This window comes from Oryctolagus cuniculus, chromosome 10, assembly GCF_051225735.1.
Source record: "Oryctolagus cuniculus isolate XC-2025 breed Fujian yellow rabbit chromosome 10, ASM5122573v1, whole genome shotgun sequence".
NCBI classification, from domain to species: Eukaryota; Metazoa; Chordata; class Mammalia; order Lagomorpha; family Leporidae; genus Oryctolagus; species Oryctolagus cuniculus.
The window spans coordinates 68,942,675-68,964,950 of NC_142876.1; the positions used below are offsets into that span (position 1 = coordinate 68,942,675).

The window sequence follows — 22,276 nt, forward strand, 5'->3', positions numbered from 1 at the left end:
TGCATCCGACCAAGAGCAAGGCCACCGTGGTTTCTAACGGCAGCAACCAAGGCTCCAGGAGGTGACCGCACCGCCACTGCACCACTGTCCGCAGCTGCGCGCCAGGCTCGCGCGGCGGTATTTACGGCAGCCGAGTTTTGCACGCGCGACGGTACTTACGGTAACAGGGCTGGCCAGGCCGCAATATTTACGGTAACGAGATGCAGCCCGGGCGGCAGTATTTACTGTAGCGGGGCTGGGGCGGCGGCGGGGTTTACGGTAACGGGGGCCGGGCTCGCCGAGGCCCGTCGGCTCGGTCAGCTCCCGGCGCCATCAGGTGATCTCCAGCCCGGGCGACCGCCACCTCCGGCACCCAACGGAAAATGCAAAATGGCCCTCGGGGGCAGTGAGGGGCCGTGGCCCTCAGGGGCCCGCCGCAACTCCGCCCCGCGGCCGGCGGACCGCAGCACCACGCCGGGTCCGAGAGCAGCCCCCTCGAGCCCCTCCGCGGGGACCCCGGCCTGAACCCAGCCGCCCTCGGCGCTTCGACCCCCTGTCCGGCGCGTCCCCTACGCCCACATGGGTCTGTGCTACAGTCTGCGGCCGCTGCTCTTCGGCGGCCCCGAAGAAGCCCCCTGCGAGGCTTCGGAACCGCCCGGGGAGGATGCGCGGCCGACGCCCGCCCCGGCCCCGGCCCCGGCCCCGGTCCTGGCCCTGGTCCCCGCCCGAGCATCCGCGCAGGCGGCGGGGGGCGACGCGGCCCGGACCCTGCTCCCTCGGGCAGGCGGTGGGAGCCCGGCGTGCGCGCGGCCCAAAGCGGCCCCGCAGAAGGAGAAGAGGCGGCGCGGGGACCAGCTGAGCGCCGAGGAGCGCGAGGCTGCGCGGGAGGCAAAGAAAGTGAGCCGGGGCATCGACCGCATGCTGCGCGAGCAGAAGCGCGACCTGCAACAGACGCACCGGCTGCTGCTGCTGGGTAGGTCCCGCGCGGGCGCCCTCGCCGGGCGTGGGGACGGCGGGGACGCGCGCAGCCCGCAGGGGTCGCAAGGGTGGCGGATCTCGGGGTGGGGGAAGGGGCGGGGATGGGCGACCGATCGCAGCCCGGGAATAGGGCTTTAAACGCTGATTGTAAAAACCGGCAGGGGTCTTTAAACTCTGGGTAGCATTTTTAACCCGACAATATTCACTCCAATGACACGTTGCGCGGTGGTTTTGCTCTTGTCCATGCCTTGTGATGATGGCCGGGTGGCTCGCCTCTTACTAATGAGTGTGCCTGTCTGGAAAAGGTCCCCCTTTTCGATTGACTGATTTCCATAGTGTACGACCCACAGGGATGTCCAGGTCAGAGTCTCATTTCCTGCCACAGTAGCAGTGCCATTGCTGTTCGCTCTAAGAACACAAATGAGATTTATAAGACCTTGAAGGCCTTTTAGCTTAACCACAGAGCTTTTATTCCAGCAGAGTTGTCGGTGGGTGTGGCTTGTTGCCTTTTGAGAAATTAAGTCAGCAGCTGAAGATGGGGCACTTGTGTTTCTCTGTGCAAGTTCAGCCTCGGTGCTGTGTGCATGTTTGTCCCTCCCGAGATCCGGCAGCCCAAGAGCCTGGCAGCCCCTTGTGCATTCTGCAAACAAGAGGGCGTACACCCACCCACCCACACACACACACAGCATTTTAAAGTAATGGCCCACACTGCTAGTGTTTTCTGAGCCTCGCTTTCGCAGGTGTTACTTGTGCTTCTACGATCCAGTAACATGGTGTGTGTACTGTAGAAAAAGGTGAAAACAGGCATGAATTCCTGACGCTACTTGTTGCTTTTAGGTTTTAAGAGAACAAAAATAAGATGGAGGCTTTTGACCCATCTTGTGGGATAGCAGGAAGGGTAATGGTCCAGGTTGCCCAGCTGTGCATAAGGAGAGTGTTAAGTGACTTGAGCAAGAAGCCTGCTCATAAATGGATGCAACCTTTACGATCTAGGGAACAAGGTATGTTGAGTTTGAAAGACTCACTGCAAGAATGAGTGGCTAAAACAACATAAACCTACATGCTGTATCCTGACGCAATATCTGAAATCTAAAACAACGGGAAGTTTAGGAGGGGGTAGTAGTACAGAAAAACAAAAAGTATGGTAGCCACTTATCCACAGGGGCTGCTTTCCAAGACATGCCCCCTCTGTGGATGCCTGAAACTTTGGGTAGTGCCCAGCCCTTTGTATACTATACTTGGTCCTATACACAGTAAGAGACCAACAATAACAATAATGTAGAAGGTATAATAATGCACTATCATAAAAATCATGTGACCATGGCCTCTGTCTGAGATTTTCTTGCACTGGACTCACCCTTCTGATGATAATGTGAGATGTACAATGCCTTCGCAATGAGATGAGGTGAAGTGGTCCAGCGTTAGGCTATATGTAAGGTTTACTTGAACACAAATACCATGGTTCCTGGGAAGTCTATCTGATAACCAAGATGTAAGTGCCTAAACAGGTAGGTGGTGTAAACGGTGTGTATACACTGTGCAAAGGAGTGAGCCACATCCTGGGCAAGACAAAGCTGGATGACACAAATTTTGTCAGCTACTTAGAGAAGCCCACAACAATGTAAAATTTATCAATTATTGGCTGGCGCCGGGGCTCACTTGGCTAATCCTCAGCCTGCGGTGCCAGCACCCTGGGTTCTAGTCTTGGTTGGGGCACCAGGTACTAGTCCCAATTGCTCCTCTTCCAGTCCAGCTCTCTGCTGTGGCCTGGGAGTGCAGTGGAGGATGGCCCAGGTCCTAGGGCCCTGCGCCAGCATGTGAGACCAGGAGGAAGTACCTGGCTCTTGGCTTAGGATTGGCGCAGCGCCAGCCGTGGCGGCCATTAGGGGAGTGAACCAACGGCAGGAAGACCTTTCTCTCTGTCTCTCTCTCACTGTCTATAACTCTCTCTCTGTCGCTCTCTCACTGTCTAACTCTGCCTGGCAAAAAAAAATATCAATTATTTACTTCTGTAATTTTCATTTAATCTTTTCCAACCTTGGTTGGCTACAGGTAACTGAAACTGCAGAAGTCTAAACTATGGATAAGGATTAGTGTATCCCAAATAAATTCACAGGTTACCTCAAAAGGGAAGAGACCCATCAGCTGCAGGGTTCTTCTCTACAGCGCTGACTTGTACAATGTGGCAGATATGGAATTCTCATTCTAGAACTCCAAACCTAGTTAAATCATTGTGAATGTGAAAAGGTAAAATAACTTGCCACTTCTGTAACATTTTGAATGACTGCACTCTTTAAAGACATGATCTCATGGCCTACTATAACTTGTGGTTCATCATCATAGCTGAAATGACATGTAGGTGCTCAAAGTCTACCCCACCCATAGATGTATAATTTTTAAGGTTAATATATTTATTTGAAAGGCAGAGTTACAGAGAGGCAGAGAGAGAGAGAGAGAGAGGTCTTCCATCATCTACTGGTTCACTCCCCAAATGGCCACAGTGGCCGGAGCTGGGCCAATCAGAAGCCAGGAGCCAGGAGCTTCTTCCAGGCCTCCCACGTGGGAGCAGGGCCAAAGTACTTCAGCCATCTTGTACTGCTTTCCCAGGCACATTAACAGGGAGCTGGATGGGAAGTGGAGCAGCCAGGACTCAAACTAGTGCCCATTTGGGATGCCGACACTGCAGGCGGCAGCTTTACCCAATACATCATAGCACCAGCCTTACCCATATATTTTTCTAGAGAGAAATTAATCAGAAATTGCTCCAGCCAAATTTTTAAGTGCATCACAGTAACTCAAGAAGAGGAGAATTACTGTCTGAAGAAATGACAGAAGAGTAATATCAATAGGATCTAGCGTTGTGACAGTATAATGTTGTTTTAATGTGATTGTTTGAACATCTTTTAAAAAAAGTATGTGAAGCAGAAAATGTTTGATTTATCATCAAAAAAAATTAAGAAGCTATTATTCTGTAGAAGAGAAGTGGGAGATAAGAACAGTGAGCTCTAAAGATTCCCCTTGTTTTTTTTTTTTGTTTTTTTTTTTTTTTTTTTTTTTATTTTTTTGACAGGCAGAGTGGACAGTGAGAGAGAGAGACAGAGAGAAAGGTCTTCCTTTGCCGTTGGTTCACCCTCCAATGGCCGCCGCGGCCGGCGCGCTGCGGCCGGCGCACCGCGCTGATCCGATGGCAGGAGCCAGGAGCCAGGTGCTTTTCCTGGTCTCCCATGGGGTGCAGGGCCCAAGCACCTGGGCCATCCTCCACTGCACTCCCTGGCCACAGCAGAGGGCTGGCCTGGAAGAGGGGCAACCGGGACAGAATCCGGCGCCCCGACCGGGACTAGAACCCGGTGTGCCGGCGCCGCTAGGCGGAGGATTAGCCTAGTGAGCCGCGGCGCCGGCCATAAAGATTCCCCTTGTTTTAGCATGGCTTGAATGTGTTCTCAAAGGACATTTTTAAAAGCGTTATTTTTCTTGTGGCCTAGACAGCTGCATGGCAACATCATATCTGAAATGACATTGAATCAAATGACTCAAGTTTTGCCCGGGAATGTATCAGATCTTTCACTTCAATGTTGTCAACACTAAAACACATCCTGTTAGATCAAGTTGGTGTTGTTTATCAGATTTTAGGTAAATTTCACTTAAATGCAGAAAGGTCCTTGGCTTTGCTAGGATTTGGAATGGATTTAGCTGGAAATTTCTTACCAGAAACATAACTTGCAGATTGACCTCCTATAATACTTGCTGTTGCTGCCATTGTGTTACCAGCCACTTATTTTTGCTCACTGACCCCACTCATCTATTTATTCTGGAAATGTGTGTTGAGAGCCCAGCAACAGGGGTCAGAGAACTCAAAAGTGCCTTCGGTCCCTGTGCCTCCTAGCCCGCCCGAGGCTAGTCCCATCTCCCACAATGGCAACTCCTCCAGTTGCCTGCTTCCCAGAGGCCTCCACTGAGAATAAATATTCAATTCACTTGAGTTCATATGAATCGTGTTTGCATTTCTCCTGGAGTACTGTGTTCAGATCTGCATCGCCTAAGACATCAGGTTGAGCCTGATGGCACAGCTGGCTTGTCCTGCAGAATCTTGTGAGATTCCCAGGCCTGCCCAAGAGTCCAGGAACCACTGTGGCTCTGAGGCCCTAATGGCAAGAGTGATGTGATCCCACTTTAATTTTCAGATGGTGCGGCTTTCAAGCACACAATGGCTGGGTTTTAAGGCGGTGCAAGGCAGGATGTGGATAAGATGAAAACTGCAGTTAGAAGGCAGCAAGCCCAGGCCCGTGATCGCAGTGTCGGAGCTAGTGCGGTGGAGTAGGACTGGGAGGCTGAGGGGCGTGGGGGTTGGAGTCGTGGCCAAATGCTCATATGTAGAAGGTGGTAGTGGTCAGGAGTTCTCTGATACCTCTCACACCCTGACCATGAGCTGTGTGTCACCTGTTTGGTGCCATAACAAAATGCCGCAGGCTGGATGGCCTGAAAAACAGACACTTATTTTCTCACAATTCTGGAGGCTGGAAGTTCAAGGTCACAGAACCTGCAGGGTTGGTGTCTGCTGAGGGCTGTCTTCCTGGCTTGCAGATGGCTGCCTTTTCACAGTGCCCTCACATGGCCTGTCCTCTGTGTGTGTAGACACGGGGAAAAGAGAGGACTCTGAGGTCTCTTTCTCTTCTCATGAGGACTCCACATTATGACCTCATTTGACCTCTTTAAAGGCCCTGTGCCTAAGCACAGTCACATTGGGGGTTAAGGCTTCAACCAGAGGGCACAGCCACGTCCATGACACGGGCTAAGGCAGAAACCATGTGCCTGTGCATCGGAGCTCCATTCTGCTGTAGCCTGTGGGAACACAGGCCCTGTGTGGCCAGGTCCTCTGAGTGTCTAGAATATGGTAGGAGTGCGGATTCTCACCTGAGACCTGCTTATTTTTAAGCACTGACTCACATTAATAAAAGGCACCATCTATGTGACCAATACATTTCCTGGGCAGCCAGTTTTTGCCTCTGATCTACCCACAGGCCGCATAGACTTTGCCTTGGGCTGTGCCCAGGGCCCCAAAGGCACACACAGAGAGGACATCAGCAGCAGTCGTGGGCCTGTACCTGTTAAAAGCAATAATTGACATGACTGGATTTATTTGTTTGCATTACTGTAACATAACACCCGAGGCTGGGTAACTTTATTATAGAAGAGAGAGGTTTATTTTGTCTTGGGACTCATGTCTGGTGATGACGCTTTTACTGTCAGAGTCCCAAGGTGGTTCAGGGCATCACATGGCAAGACACAGGGAGCTTGCTTGTGTGTGTGCATGTGTGTATACATGTGTGCATATGTATTAAATGCAAGAGTATGTGTGTGTGTGTTTGTGTGCCTCCAGTAATTAAATCCTGAGGCTCCACATAATGACCTTATCTAATCTTGATCACCTCCAAGGACCCACCTCTAATCACCACAGTCGGATTAAGTTTTTGCTCTCTTAATACCTCACAGTAGAGCTTAAATTTCAACACATGAACTTTGGGGAGATACTCAAACCCTATTCAAACCATAGCACCAAGTGTAAGATCAAAATATTTGATCCACTGGAACACAGGTGGCAAGGAAAGTTACATTCTCCAGCCTTAGGTGAGTTTTTCTGCCTCCAGGTTCATGGAGTTGCAATAGAGCAGGTGCCATGGACTTATAGTAGGGGAGAGCCATCAGGTTTCCACCTGGCTGCTTGCTACTCTTTTTCTAGAGCATTCTTCAAATCTGAACTGATCAGCTGGGTAAGAGTCGCGATCTCTTGTCTTTGTTCGGTGATTTCCTGTTAGACTTTGTGTGTGTGGTAGTTCCCTGTCAGGAACACATCTGTCAAGAGGGAAGCCGTCTCTCCGAAACATTTGCTGATATGCTTCCACACCAGAATGACAGCTTTCGCTTAATCTGCATCTTTAATTGCTCTAGGAAGAAGCATTTGGTGCCGTCACTCTGAGGTTTCGGTCACTTTCTTTTTCAAGTAGATGTCTTGAGAATTAATGTAGATTCCCCCTCAGTTAATGATAATGCATGTAGTCAGCAAAGACAAGAAAGCAGTGTTTGAGCTGTGCTGTAGGTTTGAACTGGCCATACTTCTGAGGCGCCTCCTTATCAGTGTGCTGTCTTCATTGTTCTCCACAGCCTACCATGCAGCATGGCTACCACAGTCCCCAGAAATCCCAAATACTCTGACCAGTTCTCAACTTCTCTTAAATGGAAGAGAACACGGTGGTGTTGTTGCACTTTTATATCAAAAATGTGTCTTTCTATTGTATTTACTGTGTTAAGTACAGTTTTATAGGTTTGAAGCTGCTATTGTTTACACAAAGCCTGATTTCATCCCATTTGTATTGTTCTTGGACAGGCAAACGCTGGAAGTTGGTGTCCTTTTTCAAGGACACCCCGTTGAGTGGCAAACACATTTGAGTTTGTACAGGGGTTTGTGCTGGCCCTGAAAACATACTCTAACCAATGTCACCTGCCGGTGTGTCTGTCTGTTCCTGGGATATCTGACTATTATGTGAATACTTCTCTCAAAATTTGGGGATTTACTTAGAAACCACAAACACAGGCAAAATGAGCAAAAGGATTTGGAACAGGCACTGGCATCAGAGTTTGAAATCCTGGCACTCACTCACCAGGTACACGAACTTAAGGAAGCATCTCAGAGCTCCAGCTTCCACATCCCTGATACTCCTAATGCATGGGATTACTGAGAGGACTAAGTGTAATTAATTGAGTAATTTACATACATGCAGCCAGGAAAAGAGCTTAGCAAGTGATAACTACTCAATACACTGGAACCATCTCTAAATCTTAGATTCAAGTGAACTCCATGGAGCTGGACCAATTCTCTGCACTACACATACTCAGAATTGTAAAGTAAACGTTAATATAAAGTCACATCCTGGAAAGATGGTAATATGAGACCACACATCTGGATCTCAGGGTCCACATTTCCACATGGCTCTGTGACAGAGCCAGGAGTCCAGGCCATGCATGGCCAGCTGGGGAAGGATACAGTGGTCCAGTCAAGAGAGGTGAGAAGTGAATTCAGGCAGGTGCAGTCATGATGAAGAGGAAGGAACAGGAATAACTTATGGATTTGCCAAAATGGATTCTTGAGAACCTGGTGCCTGAGGAGTAGTGGAGAAGAATGTGTTGGGGAAAGAAGGCTGTCTCAGTTTTCCAGCTCAGAGAAAGTGGTGATGGCTGTCTCTGTGATACGGGATGTTAGAGGCAGAGGCAGATGGAAGGAAATGAGAGCAAGGAGCCGTGTCTGGGAATCCGGCCTATGGGGTCCACTGGGCAGTCTCTGGGAAGTATCTGGGGGTTTGACAAGGGTCTGGAGCCCTGCGAGGATGCCAAGCTGGACATGAGCTTTTGGGATTAACTCACCGGCTGTGGGTGGACACAGACCCGTGGAAAACGTGCTGAGTGAGAATGGACAGGAAAGGAGGAATTGGAACTTGGGGTAGACAAAAGCTTGAGGAAGTCCAGCTTTTCAGAAGGTGTTGGAGGAAGAGGAGTTTGAAGAGTGACAGAGACAACCAGAGGAAGCAGGAAAGGACGGGGCTTGGGAAGAAAGGAGTGCTCAGTGGTTTCAGCCAGGAGTCCAAGGATAATGTGAACCAAAAAAAAATCCACTGATAGAAAAGGAGGTGAAAACATTGAAGCAGAAAGGGTGCCCATGCGTGGGCAGATGTTCCTGAAACTGGACAGGGCAGCTGTGCTCTGTGGGGCAAAAGTTTGGAAGGATACAAAGGAAGCTGGCGGCAAAGGGAAAGCGGGTGGGAGGGGAATGTCCAGCCTGGTCATTCGTGTAGGTTCCTGGTAAAGCGCTGCCTCTGTTTTGGCACCGGCTCTGTCCACCGTGTGAGCATTCAAGCGTGTCGACACACAGCTCCCCATGGATACTGTCAGACGAATCTGTGGTTTAGAGTACAACTCTATAGTGTCAGACAGGATCTAGAGACCAAGAAGTCTTGCAAAACCCCTAGCTGATTCAATGAGCATATGCAAAGTTTCCCGAAGTAAGCCTTAATGATAAGACCTGAGGCTGGCATTGTGGCTAGCAGGTTAAGCCTCTGCGTGCGGTACCAGCATCCCATATGGGCACCTGTTCAAGACTGGGCTGCTCCGCTTCCAGCCCAGCTCCCTGCTAATGTGCCTGGAAAAGCAGCAGAGGATGGCCCAAGTGCTTGGGCTGGTGCATACATGGGTGAGACCCATAAGAAGCTCCTGGCCTCGGCCTGACCCAGCCCTAGCTGTTGTGGCCATTTGGGGAGTGAACCTGCAGATGGAAGAGCTCTCTCTCTCTCTCTCTCTCTCTGTAACTCTGAGTTTCAAATAAATAAATATGAATCTTTAAAAAAAAAATAATACTAAGACCTAACTACTGGGACCCAAAGTCAGCTCATGGCATTGAAAAAGGTAATTGGGAGACTTCCAAAATCTCACTACACAAAGAACCCTAAACAATTGTTCCTTACTCTCAAATCCCTGATTAACTTACTTTGTGTCTACATTGGTTAATAATTAGCACCTAATTTTTTTTAGTTGTTTGAAACCAACTTTTACTGAATAACAGGAAAATTGGATCCTGTCGACCGAAGCAATGACTGTAATTGTGTTTAGGAATCAGGTGAAAAACAGAATTCCCTTACCGCAGGTGCAGAGGTATAGTGAGGGCAGTGAAACTGTTCTGTGTGACCCTGTACTGGAGGATGTGTGTCAGTGTACATTTGTCCAAGCCCACAGAACGGGCAGCACCGAGAGTGACCCTAACGTGAGTGTGAACTCTGGGTGATAATGATGAATCACTGCAGGCTCACAGATTGTTCCAGTCTGGTCGGGGCTGCTCATAAGGGGGTATCCCAGGAAGTCCTTCAACCTCTGCTCAAGTCTGCTGCAAACCTAAAACTGAAAACTAAAGTCTATTTATAAGATCTTGCAATGGAAAAGAAATAAGTGGAGGATTTTGTCCTTGAATCAGGATCACAAGAGGAAGAGCCAGAGGGCAAAATGAAAGTGCGCAGTGGTCAGAACAGAAGGGCCTTGGGTTATTCCTGCGAGCCATCTGCAAGCTGCAGCATGAGGCTGTCCCCTAAATAATCCCCAGTAAGTTGACCCTAGCAGGAAAGAGAGTGCCCCACTATTGAAAGTTGTGGTTTCTGAGTTACTATATATATATATATATAGTATATATAGTATATTATATATAATATTATGTATTCAATATCTAATAAATTATATATATATATATATATATATATAATTGGGGTGGGCATTTGGCCTAGTAGTTACATGCCAGTTAAGACACCCTGTCGACATCAGAGCGCCTGGGTTCAATACCCAGCTCCAGCTCTGGCTCCTGACTCCAGCTTCCTACTATTGCAGTGATGGCTTAAGTGCTACCCATGTGAGACACCTGAATTGAATTCCTGGCTCAGCTTCAGTGCCAGCCTGGCCTTAGACTAGTGCAAGCATTTGAGGAATGACCCAGCAAATGGGAATGTTACCTCTCCCTCACTGTGTGTGTGTACCTTTCCTTCTCAAATGATATTTAAGCTGTGGTTTTAGGGTATCATTTGCTGACCTTTGCAGCTGTAGTGTTAGTAGTTGGTTACCAGGTGTTGGATCTCTCCCAACAAGGAAGGCTGCCCTTGAGACGGTCAGTGGCACAAGTGCTGGTCCCAGGACCACCAGCATCCCTCCATTCGGCTGCCCTGTCTCTGGGATGTGTGTGGCCCTGCCTTCACTCTCAGGGCTTGTGCCTTCTGCCACTGCAGACGGCTTGCTAGGGAAGCTTCCATCAAAACCACCAGGAGTTAGACCACTCTCTGCAGCCCTCCTGTTGTGCTTTTAATTGCTGCTCTGGGAAAAAGCCAATGGAGGCTACAGGTAAAGCTGCTGACTGATAGGAGATATAGGAAGAAAGCCAGCAGACCACAGATCAGCTTTTCTTAATCCAGCAGAAGATTCTTAGAGAAGATTTAGGTCCTGCTTTGCTATGCTTTGGCTTAGCATTTACTTGGTGTGTTTTTCTGTGGTTGGAGAATGATTTTTCACTCTGAGGAAGTGAAATTATCTCAGGAAGAGCTTAAGGAGAGGATATTTTGGCTTAAGAGGAAAATAAGGAACAATTCTATTCATACCTTGAGTTCCAACGGAAAAGGTAGCTCCATTCACTGAATCCCTTATACAGGGATACTTCTGAACATTCATTGAGAAATGGAATTGAAAGATGGATTTATTTGTGCAGGAAAATTTTAAAATCCACACATTTTCCATGAACTTCTTGAAGACTCTTCTATCACTAACATTTCCTTTTTTGGATAGATTTTTAAGGATTTATTATTTATTTGAAAGAGTGACAGAGAGAGACAGAGACAGAGAGAGATAGTTCTTCCATTCACTGGGTTCATGCCCAAATGCCCAAAAGAGCCAGGGCTGGGCCAGGCAGAAGCCAGGAGCCATGAACCCATCCAGTCTCCCGTGTGGGTGGCAAGGACTCAAGTACTTGAACCATCATAGGTGCGTTAGCAGGAAGCTGTATCAGAAGCAGAGGAGCCAGGATTCAAACCAGCACTCTGCTATGGGACACGCGATAGTGTCACTGATTCTGGAGGCAAAGCATTAGCAGGGCAGTTGTGAAACCTGCTATGAGTTTGCCCCTGGCAGTCTATGTTCACATTCTTAAAAAAAAAAAAAAAAAAAAAAAAGCCCCATAAAGAGCCCAGAAGGACCCACTGCTCTCAGGAGGTAGCAGCCACCTGGGGTGCTCACCTTCTGGAATTGATGACCAAGAAAATCAAGGAAGTTTGAGCCTTAGAGCGTAGTGGTATCCAGTGGGAAAGTGATTGCTCGTTTTATCTCAGCCAACTACATGCTTCACACACCAGGATTAGAAGCTGCCTGTTATAAATGACAACACCATGCTGGGTCAGAGGTTGTCTAAATTGGAATGAAGAAGAAAAAATGGAAAATTTACCTTTTAATTTGTTTGTTATTGTTTTATTTGAAAGGCAGAGACGCAAAAGGAGAGATATTCCATCTACTATTCCCCAAATGTCTGCAACAGCTAGGTCTGAGCCAGGCCAAAGCCAGGAACCTTCATCTGGGTCTCCCACATGAGCGCTAGGGTAGCAGGACTTAACCAGGCACTCTGATATGGGATGCAGGCATCCCAAATGTTAACTTAAGCCACTGTGCCAAATGCCTGTCCCTAGCCTTTATTTTTTAAAACAATTTGTTCTTGGTGAAATTTAGGAGCTGTGGCCAGGAGAACTACCTACAGGAAAGCAATAAACACTGTTTATTTACTACTGTTAAAAGGACAGTAAGTTTTGAGTTGTGATTGGTTTTCAAACATTTGGAGTGGGATGGGGAATGGCTAATCTAGAATCCCAGTATTGGCTACTCTGCCCTAGGCAGTGGGGTGTCAGCCATTAGACAGCAGAGTAGAATTTTATGCGTTGCAAGGGAATCACTGTTAGGAAAGTAGGTCAATGCTAAGCCATAACGTGGACCCCTTAACTTGACTGTGGATTAACAGCTGCATTGTGTGGGCACTTCCGGAGCATCTAGGTGGTATGATTTGGAGTATCCAAGCCAAGAGGCAGTGAGAAGCACAGATCAGAGCTAGAATCACAAAGTGCACAGTTACCTGGTCTATGTTTTTACCCAGTGGTGAGGATTACACCCCAGCATGAGTTTTGGAGGAGACAAACCTCATTCAAGTCACAACTCTTGTCCTCAGGCACTCAAGACTTAAGCAGCAGACGTAAGCATGTCCCAGTCAGTGAAGTACAAGGGTCCCCTCATCCCGCAGAGGTTTCGTGCCAAGACCCTCCACGGATGACTAAAGCCAAGATAGTACCAAACTCTGGATCTACTGTGTTATGTACAAGTGTACCTGTGATAAACTTCAACGTACAAATCAGGCACTGTAAGATTAAACGCCATAACTAATAAGGAAATGGAGACAATAATAACAATGTACAGTAAGAAGAGTTCTGTAAAACTCATGAATTATTTACTTCTGGAATTTTCCATTTAGTATTTTTGGACCGCGGTTGACCTCCAGTAACTGAAGCTGCGGAAAGTGAGATGTGGAATGTGGATTCAGAGGGCGTCTGCACCGCACAAAATAGCACCTGGCGGGCACACAGGACAGGGGCCAGAGGGGAAGGCAGGACACTGAGGCCTCCGCAGAGGAGGCACTCTTCAACGGAGCCCAAACACCATGGGTCTCACCATAGACCACCCTGATCACACGAGGGTCATGCCCAAGACCTGTGAGTCACGTGTAGACCACCCCTAGTCTCAGCCAGGGTCACACAGCATGGACTGCCAGGGGCAGTATTCCCTCTCCCTGGCACAACAGCCATTCTGGCCTCCAGAACACGTCTCCTGTCTTTGTCATGGTCCCACTGTGCCTTGATGCTCAGTTTGGTGTCCAGGGCACTACTTATGTCCCAAGGTCTTAGGGCATAGAATAGAAGCAGTGAGGAGGGGTCCAAGAGTGATAAATGAGCAGTAAAGATAAGCACCATCCTCTCTACTTTAATATGCCCCATATGTTAAAGTTGCACTGGGTGATGCAGGCCAGGCTTTGCCCAGAGAGGCAATGGAGAAGTGCTCCTGCTGTGTGGCCTGCCTGCTTGCTCCATCCCCAGCCCCTGGCACCAGCACATAACCTACCAGAGTGTGTTTGGACTCCATCTCCTGCATTTTTCTCTTCTCTCCCTTAATATCAGTATTTTCATTCAGTTTCTCCTAATTAAACCTTGCTCTTTAAAAAAAAAATATTTATTTGAGAGGCAGAGAGAGAGACAAGATTGCCTGTCTGCTGGTTCACTTTCCAAATGTTTGTAGTGGCCAGTGCTGGGAACACAATCCAGGTCTCCCACGTGGACGGGAAGCACTCAACTGTTTGAGCCATCATCACTACCTCCTAGGACTTGTATTAACAGGAAGCTGCAATCAGGAGCAGAGACAAGACTCAAAGCCAGGCATTCCAACATGAGATGCAGATACTGGCATCTTAACCACTGGGCCAAACACCCACCTCCAAAGCTTGCTCTTAAATGGAACATTTTCCTCATTATATAACATTATTAATAGAGGTGAATGTTAAGTTCATCACCAAAAACTTTTAGCAGTTTTTGAAGTCATAATTGAGATACAGAAAATGACATGTATTTAAAGTATACAATTTGGAGCATCTTGACTCTTGTAGATACCTATAAAACCTTTACCACAATCAAGATAGTAAACACATCCAAAACCTCTAGAAATTTCCTCTTGCCATTTGTTTTGCCTTGTCTTTTTATTGTGGTAGGAGTACTTGACATGGGATGCATCCTCTTAACCAATTTTTCTGGATCCAACACAGTGCTGTTATCCATAGGCACAGTGTTAACACCACAGCAGATCTCCACACTTACCCATCTTGTACAGCTGTGACTATTGAAGTGCAGATCCCCTCTCCCCTCAACCCCTAGAGACCAACATTTTACTCTCCGCTCCTATGCATGCCACTATTAAAGATACCTCACTCACGTAAGAGAAGTCGTGCAGTATTTCTTCTTCTATGACTGGTTTATTTCACTTAGCGTAATGCCCTGCAGGTTCATTCAGCCATGCATGTAGCAGGATTTTCTTCCTTTTTAAGGCTGAGTAATATTCCTCTGTGTGGGTGGGGGGAGAGGGAGAGGGACCACTCATCCATCAGTGGACATTTCAGTTGTCTCCATATTTGGCTGTTTTTGAATAATGCTGTTTTAAAGGTGGAAGTGCAGATCTGTCTTTGAGAGATCTTTGAGGTCCTGATTTAGTTCTTTTGGATCTATACCCAGAATCGGGGTTGCTGGATCATATGGAAGTCCTCTTTAGAATTTTTTGAGGAACCTCCACACTGCTTCTGCTACAGCCTCACAATGTTACATTCACGTTAGCAATGCATGAGGGTTCTGTTCCTTCACCTCCGTGCTGACACATGATGGTGGTGGTCATGGTTGATAATAGCCACTCCAACATATGTAAGGTGAACATCTCAACATCGTTTTGGTTTGCATTTCCTTGATGATTAATAATGTTGAGCATATTTTCTTAACCTGATTGGCCATCTGTAGATTTTCTTTAGGAAAGTGTCTGTTCAAGTTCTATGCCCATTTTTGGGTGGTCATTTGGGTATTTGCTGTTGAGCTTTCAGAGTTACTTATATATGTTATGGATGAACCTCTTCTCAGATATATGTTTTACACGTATTTTCTTGCATTGCATAGGTTGTCCTTTCACTCTGTTGATTGTTCCGTTGCTGTGCAGATGCTGTTTAGTTTGATGCACTCCCACTTGACCATTTTGGCTTTTTTGCACATGCTTTCAGTATTGTACGTAAGAAATCGTTACCCAGACCAATGTCAGGAAGATTTTCTCCCATTTTCTTCTACTGGTCTTCACAGTTGCAGGTTTTAGGTTTGTGTGTTTAATCCATCTTGGGTTGACTTTTGTGTATAGTGTAAGATAAGAGTCCAATTTCATTCTTTTGCATGTGGATGTTCAGTTTTCGTGACACCATTTGTTGAAAAGGCTGTCTTTCCCCGTTGTTCATTGTTGGCCCTCTGGTGGAAGATAAGCTACTCAAATGTGTGGTTTACCTCTGGCTTCTGTGTCCTGTTCTGTTAGTATTTGTGTCTGTCTTTATTCCAGGATCACACTGGTTTAATCACTGTGGCTTCCTTATACATGTTGAAATGAACAAGTGTGGTTTGGCTTTATTCTTCTTTCTCAAGATTGTTTACTCAGGGTCTTTTGTGGTTCCATGTGAATTTGAGAATTATTTTTTCTAGGATTTTCATAGGGATTGCTTTGAATCTATAGATAACTTCGCATAGTACAGACATTCTGACAATATTAAGTCTTCTTCCAATCCATAAACATGAGATGTCTCTCCATTTGTGTCTTCTTTTTTACATCACTGCTTTGTAGTTTCTGTGTAAAAGACTTTTCACCCCCTGAGCTAAGTTAATTCATAAGTACATTTTATTATTTTTAATGTTGTTACAAATGAGATTGCTTTCTTAGTTTCATTTTAGGATAGTTCATTATTTGTAGAAAGAAATGCAGCTGATTCTTGCACGTTGGTGTCCTGCAACTTTGCTGAATGTTTTTATTATTTCTAAAAGTTTTATGTAGGATCTTTAGAGTTTTATACATATATGGTCATGCCATTTGCAAATGGATGATTTTACTTTTTTTCTAATTTGAAAGATTTTATTTCTTATTCTTGACTCATTGCTCTGGCTAGGACTTTGAGTACTGTGTGAATAGAAGTGGGGAAAATGGACATCCGTGCCTTGTTCTGACCTTAAAGGTAAAATATTCAGTTTCTCACTAAGAGAAAGTATGGTGTTAATTGTGTTAAGTATGTTAACTGTGGACTTTTCACACATGGACTTTGTTATGTTTAGGTAAATTCCTTTTTTTTTTTTTTTTTTTTTTTTTTTTTTGCCAGGCAGAGTTAGACAGTGAGAGAGAGAGACAGAGAGAAAGGTCTTCATTCCTTTGGTTCACCCCCTAAATGGCTGCTATGGCCAGCGCGCTGGGCCAATCCAATGCCAGGAGCCAGGTGCTCCCTCCTGGTCTCCCATGCAGGTGCAGGGCCCAAGCACTTGGGCCATCCTCCACTGCACTCCTGGGCCACAGCAGAGAGCTGGACTGGAAGAGGAGCAACCAGGACAGAACCGGCACCCCAACCGGGACTAGAACCCAGAGTGCCGGCGCTGCAGGTGGAGGATTAGCCTAGTGAGCCACGGCGCCGGCCTAGGTAAATTCCTTGTATACCTATTTTATTGAGAATTTTTCTGTTAGATTTTATCAGATGCTTTCTATGCATCTGTTGAGATGATTTTTTTTTTTTGCATGAACAAGAGAAATTTATTTTTACAATTCTGGAGATTAAAAAGTCCAAGGCCAAGGTGACAGGAAGTCTGCTGTCTCGTGAAGGCCACCCTCCTGTTTCTGTCCTCTCACTGAATCCACACAGATCATGTGATTCTTACCCTTCATTGTGTTAATGTGTTCTACCACATTAATTGATTTGCACATGTTAAGCCATCTTGCATCTCAGAGATAAATCTCACTTGGTCATGGTGTATTTTTTTAATATGCTGTTGAATTCAGTTTTCTGGCATTTTGTTGATGACTTTTGCACCAGTAGTCCTTAGGAATCTTATAGCCTGTAGTTTCTTTTCTTGTAGTGTCCTTATCTAACTTTGGTATCAAGGTAATGCTGACATCATAAAATGAGTTTGGAAGTGTTCCTTCCTCTTCAGTTTTTTTTTATTATTATTTTTTGGAAGAGTTTGAGAAGTATTGGTATTAATTCTTCTTGAAATATTTAGTAACATTCACCAGTGAAGCCATCTGGTCCTGAGCTTTTCTTGATGAAGGGTTTTGAGTTACTCATTCAATCTCCTTACTAGTTACTGATGAACTCAGACTTTCTATTTCTTCATGATTCAGCCTTGGTAGATTATATAGTTCTTAGAGTTTATCCATTTCTTCTTGATTATAAGATTTGTTGGCATATAGTTGTTTTTATGATCCTTTTTTATTTCTGTGACCACAGTTGTACTGTTTCTTCTTTCTGATTTTATTTATTTCAGACTTCATTTTTCTTAGTCTAGCTAATGGTTTGTCAATTTTATCTTTACTGCCCACTTCCATGATTAGAAAAAACTATCCTCACAATTCAAACTCAGGTACTTGTCACTTGGTGTTTGAGGACAGAAGTGGAGATTTTAATTTGGACTTTTTTAAATTTTTTTAAAAAATTTTTATTTATTTATTTGAGAGGTACAGTTATAGATAATGAGAGGGAGATACAGAGAGAAAGGTCTTCCTTCCATTGGTTCACTCCCAGATGGTCACAACGGCCAGAGCTGCACTGATCCGAAGCCAGGAGCCAGGAGCTTCTTCCAGGTCTCCCATATGGGTGCAGGCGTCCAAGCACTTGGGCCATCTTCTACTGCTTTCCTAGGCCGTAACAGAGAGCTGGATCGGAAGTGGAGCAGCCAGGACTAGAACCAGCACCCATATGGGATGCTAGCACCGTAAGCAGAGGATTAACCTACTGCACCATGGCACCGGCCTCTAATTTGGCCTTCTTAAAAATTTGTTTTCTTGAGCCGGCGCCGTGGCTCAATAGGCTAATCCTCCGCCTTGCGGCGCCGGCACACCGGGTTCTAGTCCCGGTCAGGGCGCCGGATTCTGTCCCGGTTGCCCCTCTTCCAGGCCAGCTCTCTGCTGTGGCCAGGGAGTGCAGTGGAGGATGGCCCAGGTGCTTGGGCCCTGCACCCGCATGGGAGACCAGGAAAAGCACCTGGATCCTGGCTCCTGCCATCGGATCAGCGCGGTGCGCCGGCTGCAGCGGCGGCCATTGGAGGGTGAACCAACGGCAAAAAGGAAGACCTTTCTCTCTGTCTCTCTCTCACACTGTCCACTCTGCCTGTCAAAAAAAAAAAAATTTTGTTTTCTTTAAATATTCAGAGAAGACTGACAGCAGCAAAGTTTGCAAAACACAGAAGTGAGCAGAGAATTGTAACACTAGATTCCTGTATTTTCAGGCTGGGTTTAGGTGGGTAAAGCTCAGAGCCTATGTTTCTTTCTTTAGTAACACCAGTGTTTTACCCAAATTTGCATGTACCATATATGTGCAGTTTTACCTTATAAGTTTATGTTGAATGATTTACGAAACAAGTCATCATCAAAAGCTCATTTCCAAAGCAAATGAGTTAGACCCACCATACAAAGCCCATGGGAACCAAAATCACCAGGCATCCCAAGAGCTGAGTCTTCCTAATACAAGTACAAGAAGAAACCCATGAAAATCTGGATTTCCCTTATCTTAAAATCATGTAATACGTTGGTATTAAAGGGCTTGAGGTCTGGGTATGTAGTTGGGTTGTAGCTTTTGGAGACAGATTCACACACTGCTGTTGCTTGCTGCATTCAAGTGGCTGATGTCTCCCCCAAGAAGGATGGGAGCAGACTGTTCTGGGCAGTCCAAAGCCATGTTCACATCCTACTGCAGTGGCAGCATCAAGATAGTCACAGCAGCATGCAAATACAGGCAGCAGAGTGCAAGAGAAGCATGCCATTGGTAGGTTTTGCCATCATACCCAAATAACATATCTACTCACGGTTGTTTTTTGTTTTTTGTGTTTTTTTTGCGAGTATTCTGGAACAAAGCTTCTCAGATTATGTGCTTGTGAATCTCCTGGGGATTTTGACAAAGTGCAGATTCTGACTCAGTATGTCTGAGGTGGCGTCCACATGCTTGACTGTGAACTACGCAGGAGCAAGCTGAGTCTAGACCAGGAGTCAGCCAACTATTTCTGTAGTTTATGTTTTATAGGACAAGAGATAGAATTAAAGCTACTATGTAGGTACTTAATGGGAGAAAATGAATTTCCACAAATTTTTATTAATGAAGTCCAAAACATACTATGAAATATAACCCAAAAATTTAGTGTAATTTTTCATGATATAGGTCTACTAATGAAAAGAATGGAGCTATTTTTAGAAGGGATAGCATTTCACTTAGAGTTCAAAGTTAAGTGTTCCCCGTCAACAAAATCAATAGCAAATGTTCACCTGCTAACACTGACTTTTAATAAGACGTTTATGTCATCTTTGCAAATGTCATTTCACTCAGGTAGGTGCTGCCAAATGTGGATATTCATCCACAAGTATATGACTTTAATTGAGCATAATGTTCATCAATTGGAAGGCATTTATAAATTCTATCCAATTCTTCTCTTGAAGTCTGCATTATATTGCAAATTAATCACTTCCAATTGAAGGTGAAGTGGAAGCACCTCAATTGCATAGTTACATGGATTTCAGAATTTGGAAATTTCCTTTGCAGCTTGACATTATATGTGATTGAAGCAACATTGGCATCTGAATGGCTTTATTGCTGTATAAGATTTGCTTGTACCATATATGTGCAGTTTTACCTTATAAGTTTATGTTGAATGATTTACGAAACAAGTCATCATCAAAAGCTCATTTCCAAAGCAATTCGGCATTTAATAATAGAGATTATGAGAGGTTCTGCTCTTCCAGAAAAATTTCTATCTCAGCCCTCGGCTCAAAAATTCACAATAAAACATCACCACTGCTAAGCCACCAAACTGCTGTAAAGTAGATCAGGATGTGCAGCTTCTATTTTTTCCAGACATTAATAGAACTGACAGTGTCCACAGAAATAAATCAAGTTTATTGGAGATGCTAGTGATTAAATAGCTGATGACCAATTCAAATACTTTCTGCAGAGTACCTGCTGGTGAATAATACAGTAAATCACTGTGGCATTTAGACACCTTAGCGTCTCACAAGCTTTGTAAATTTTTTCCACTACACCTTTTCTCTGCTCCACATATATTTTTACCACCATCAATGGTAAGTCAGCTTAGCAGACTTCGCTTCAGATTGTAGTGTTTTCTTAATATCTTTGAAAATATCCTCATCATGGTTGTTCCACAGACTGTTCCTAGAGGCTGATTCTTCAGTCACTTTGCAGAATTCTGCAACAACTCTTTGAGTAAGCAGAACTGAGCATTGTTGGTAGTGACCTGTCAGCCACAATCAGCCAAGGAAAACCATTCAAAATCACTTGCCCTGAGAGGGCATTAGCCTAGTGGGCAAAATGTTAGTTAAGATACGCACCTCACACATCAGAGTGCCCATGTGCAATACCCAGCTCTGGCTCCTGACTCCAGCTTCCTGCTAATGCAGACCCTGGGAGGCAGTGGTGAAGGCTCAAGTAATTGGGTTCCTGCCACCTGCATGGGAGACCTAGGTTGAGTTCCCAGCTCCTGACTTCTGCCCAGCTCAGCCCCTGCCATTGTAAGCATTTGGGAAGTGAACCAGCAGATTGGAGCTCACTCTCCCTCACCCTCACCTCCATCTCTGTTTATCTCTCTGCCTCTCAAAATTTTTTTGAAGAATTTTAGTCACCACAGATTTCAATTGACTATTGATATTTCTTCCTAACAGTCTCAGCTCTTCAAGCAACTGTTCTCACCACAAGACTAATATTTATCTTCTCTGAACACAATTGCTGCAATTGCTGCAAACACAATTTAATTAGCTTACCATCAGGAGATAATTTTTCTTGCTAAACATGAGCCACTCAGAAACTTACTTAGATGAAGAAAATTCTCTTGTGATGAGAGTTTCCATTTTAAGGTTTCTCGTTTTTCTGACCAATGCTTTTCTGTGAGCTGGGAATACCATGATGAATGCCAGGTCTGTCGATGGTGACCTACGTTGCATTCTTTCGGTAGAGCTGTCACATCATTTCATGACACAACTGTGCTGTGCCTGCTAATTTGATCATAAGTAATGCACCCACCACTCTGCCATGAGGATGTGACCTTCGAAACCCACGTTTTACTTCTATTCTGACATAACGGGCAGGTAGTGATAATAAAAAATAAAATGCTATAGTCTCCTCAACAGGAAAGCAGCCAGACCCAACACGTTAATGAATGATGTGCCTACACTCCAATACAACTTTATAAACACTAAAATTTGAATTTCATGTAGTTTTCATATGCCATGAAATACTTTTTTTTCAATCATTTAAAAATGCTAACACAGGGTGGGGCAGGCATTTGGCACAGTGGTTAAGACGCTACTTGGGATGCCATATCCCATTATTAGTGCCAGGGTTGGAGTCCCAGCTCTGCTGCTGATTTCAGCTTCTGTTAACACAGACCCTGGGAGGCAGCAGGTGATGGCTTAAGTATTTGGGTCCTCGCCACTTGGCACATATATAGGAGACCTGAATTGAGTTCCAGGCTCTTGACTTTAGCCTGGCCCGACATCAATTGTTGATTGAACCAGTGGATGCAGTGAGTGGAGGTCTCTCTCTCTCTCTCTCTCAAATAATTTTTTTATTTAAAGATTTATTTATTTACTTGAAAGGCAGAATTACAGAGAGGCAGAGGCAGAGAGAGAGAGAAATCTTCCATCCACTGGTTCACTCCCCAGATAGCTACAATGGCCAGAACTGAGCCAATCCGAAGGCAGGAGCCGCAAGTTTCTTGCAGGTCTCCCATGTGGACTTGGGCCATCTTCTAGTGCTTTCCCAGGCCATGAGAGCTGGATCAGAAGTGAAGCAGAGGAGACTCAGACCAGCACTCATATGGGATGCTGGCACTGCACATGGCAGCTTTACCTGCTATGCCACAGCATTGGCCCCCCAAATAATTTTTTTTTATTT

At 45.6% G+C, this 22,276-nt stretch overlaps 1 protein-coding gene across 1 annotated transcript in view; it reads left to right on the plus strand.

Moving 5' to 3' along the window:
- The first annotated feature begins 424 nt into the window (after positions 1-424).
- GNAL (G protein subunit alpha L) overlaps positions 425-22,276 on the plus strand; it is a 187,140-nt gene continuing 165,288 nt past the window's right edge. The window contains exon 1 of the mRNA XM_008261023.5: positions 425-952. Within this exon, the coding sequence (XP_008259245.2) occupies positions 559-952 (394 nt within the window). The 5' untranslated portion in view covers positions 425-558. The remainder of the gene's footprint in view (positions 953-22,276) is intronic.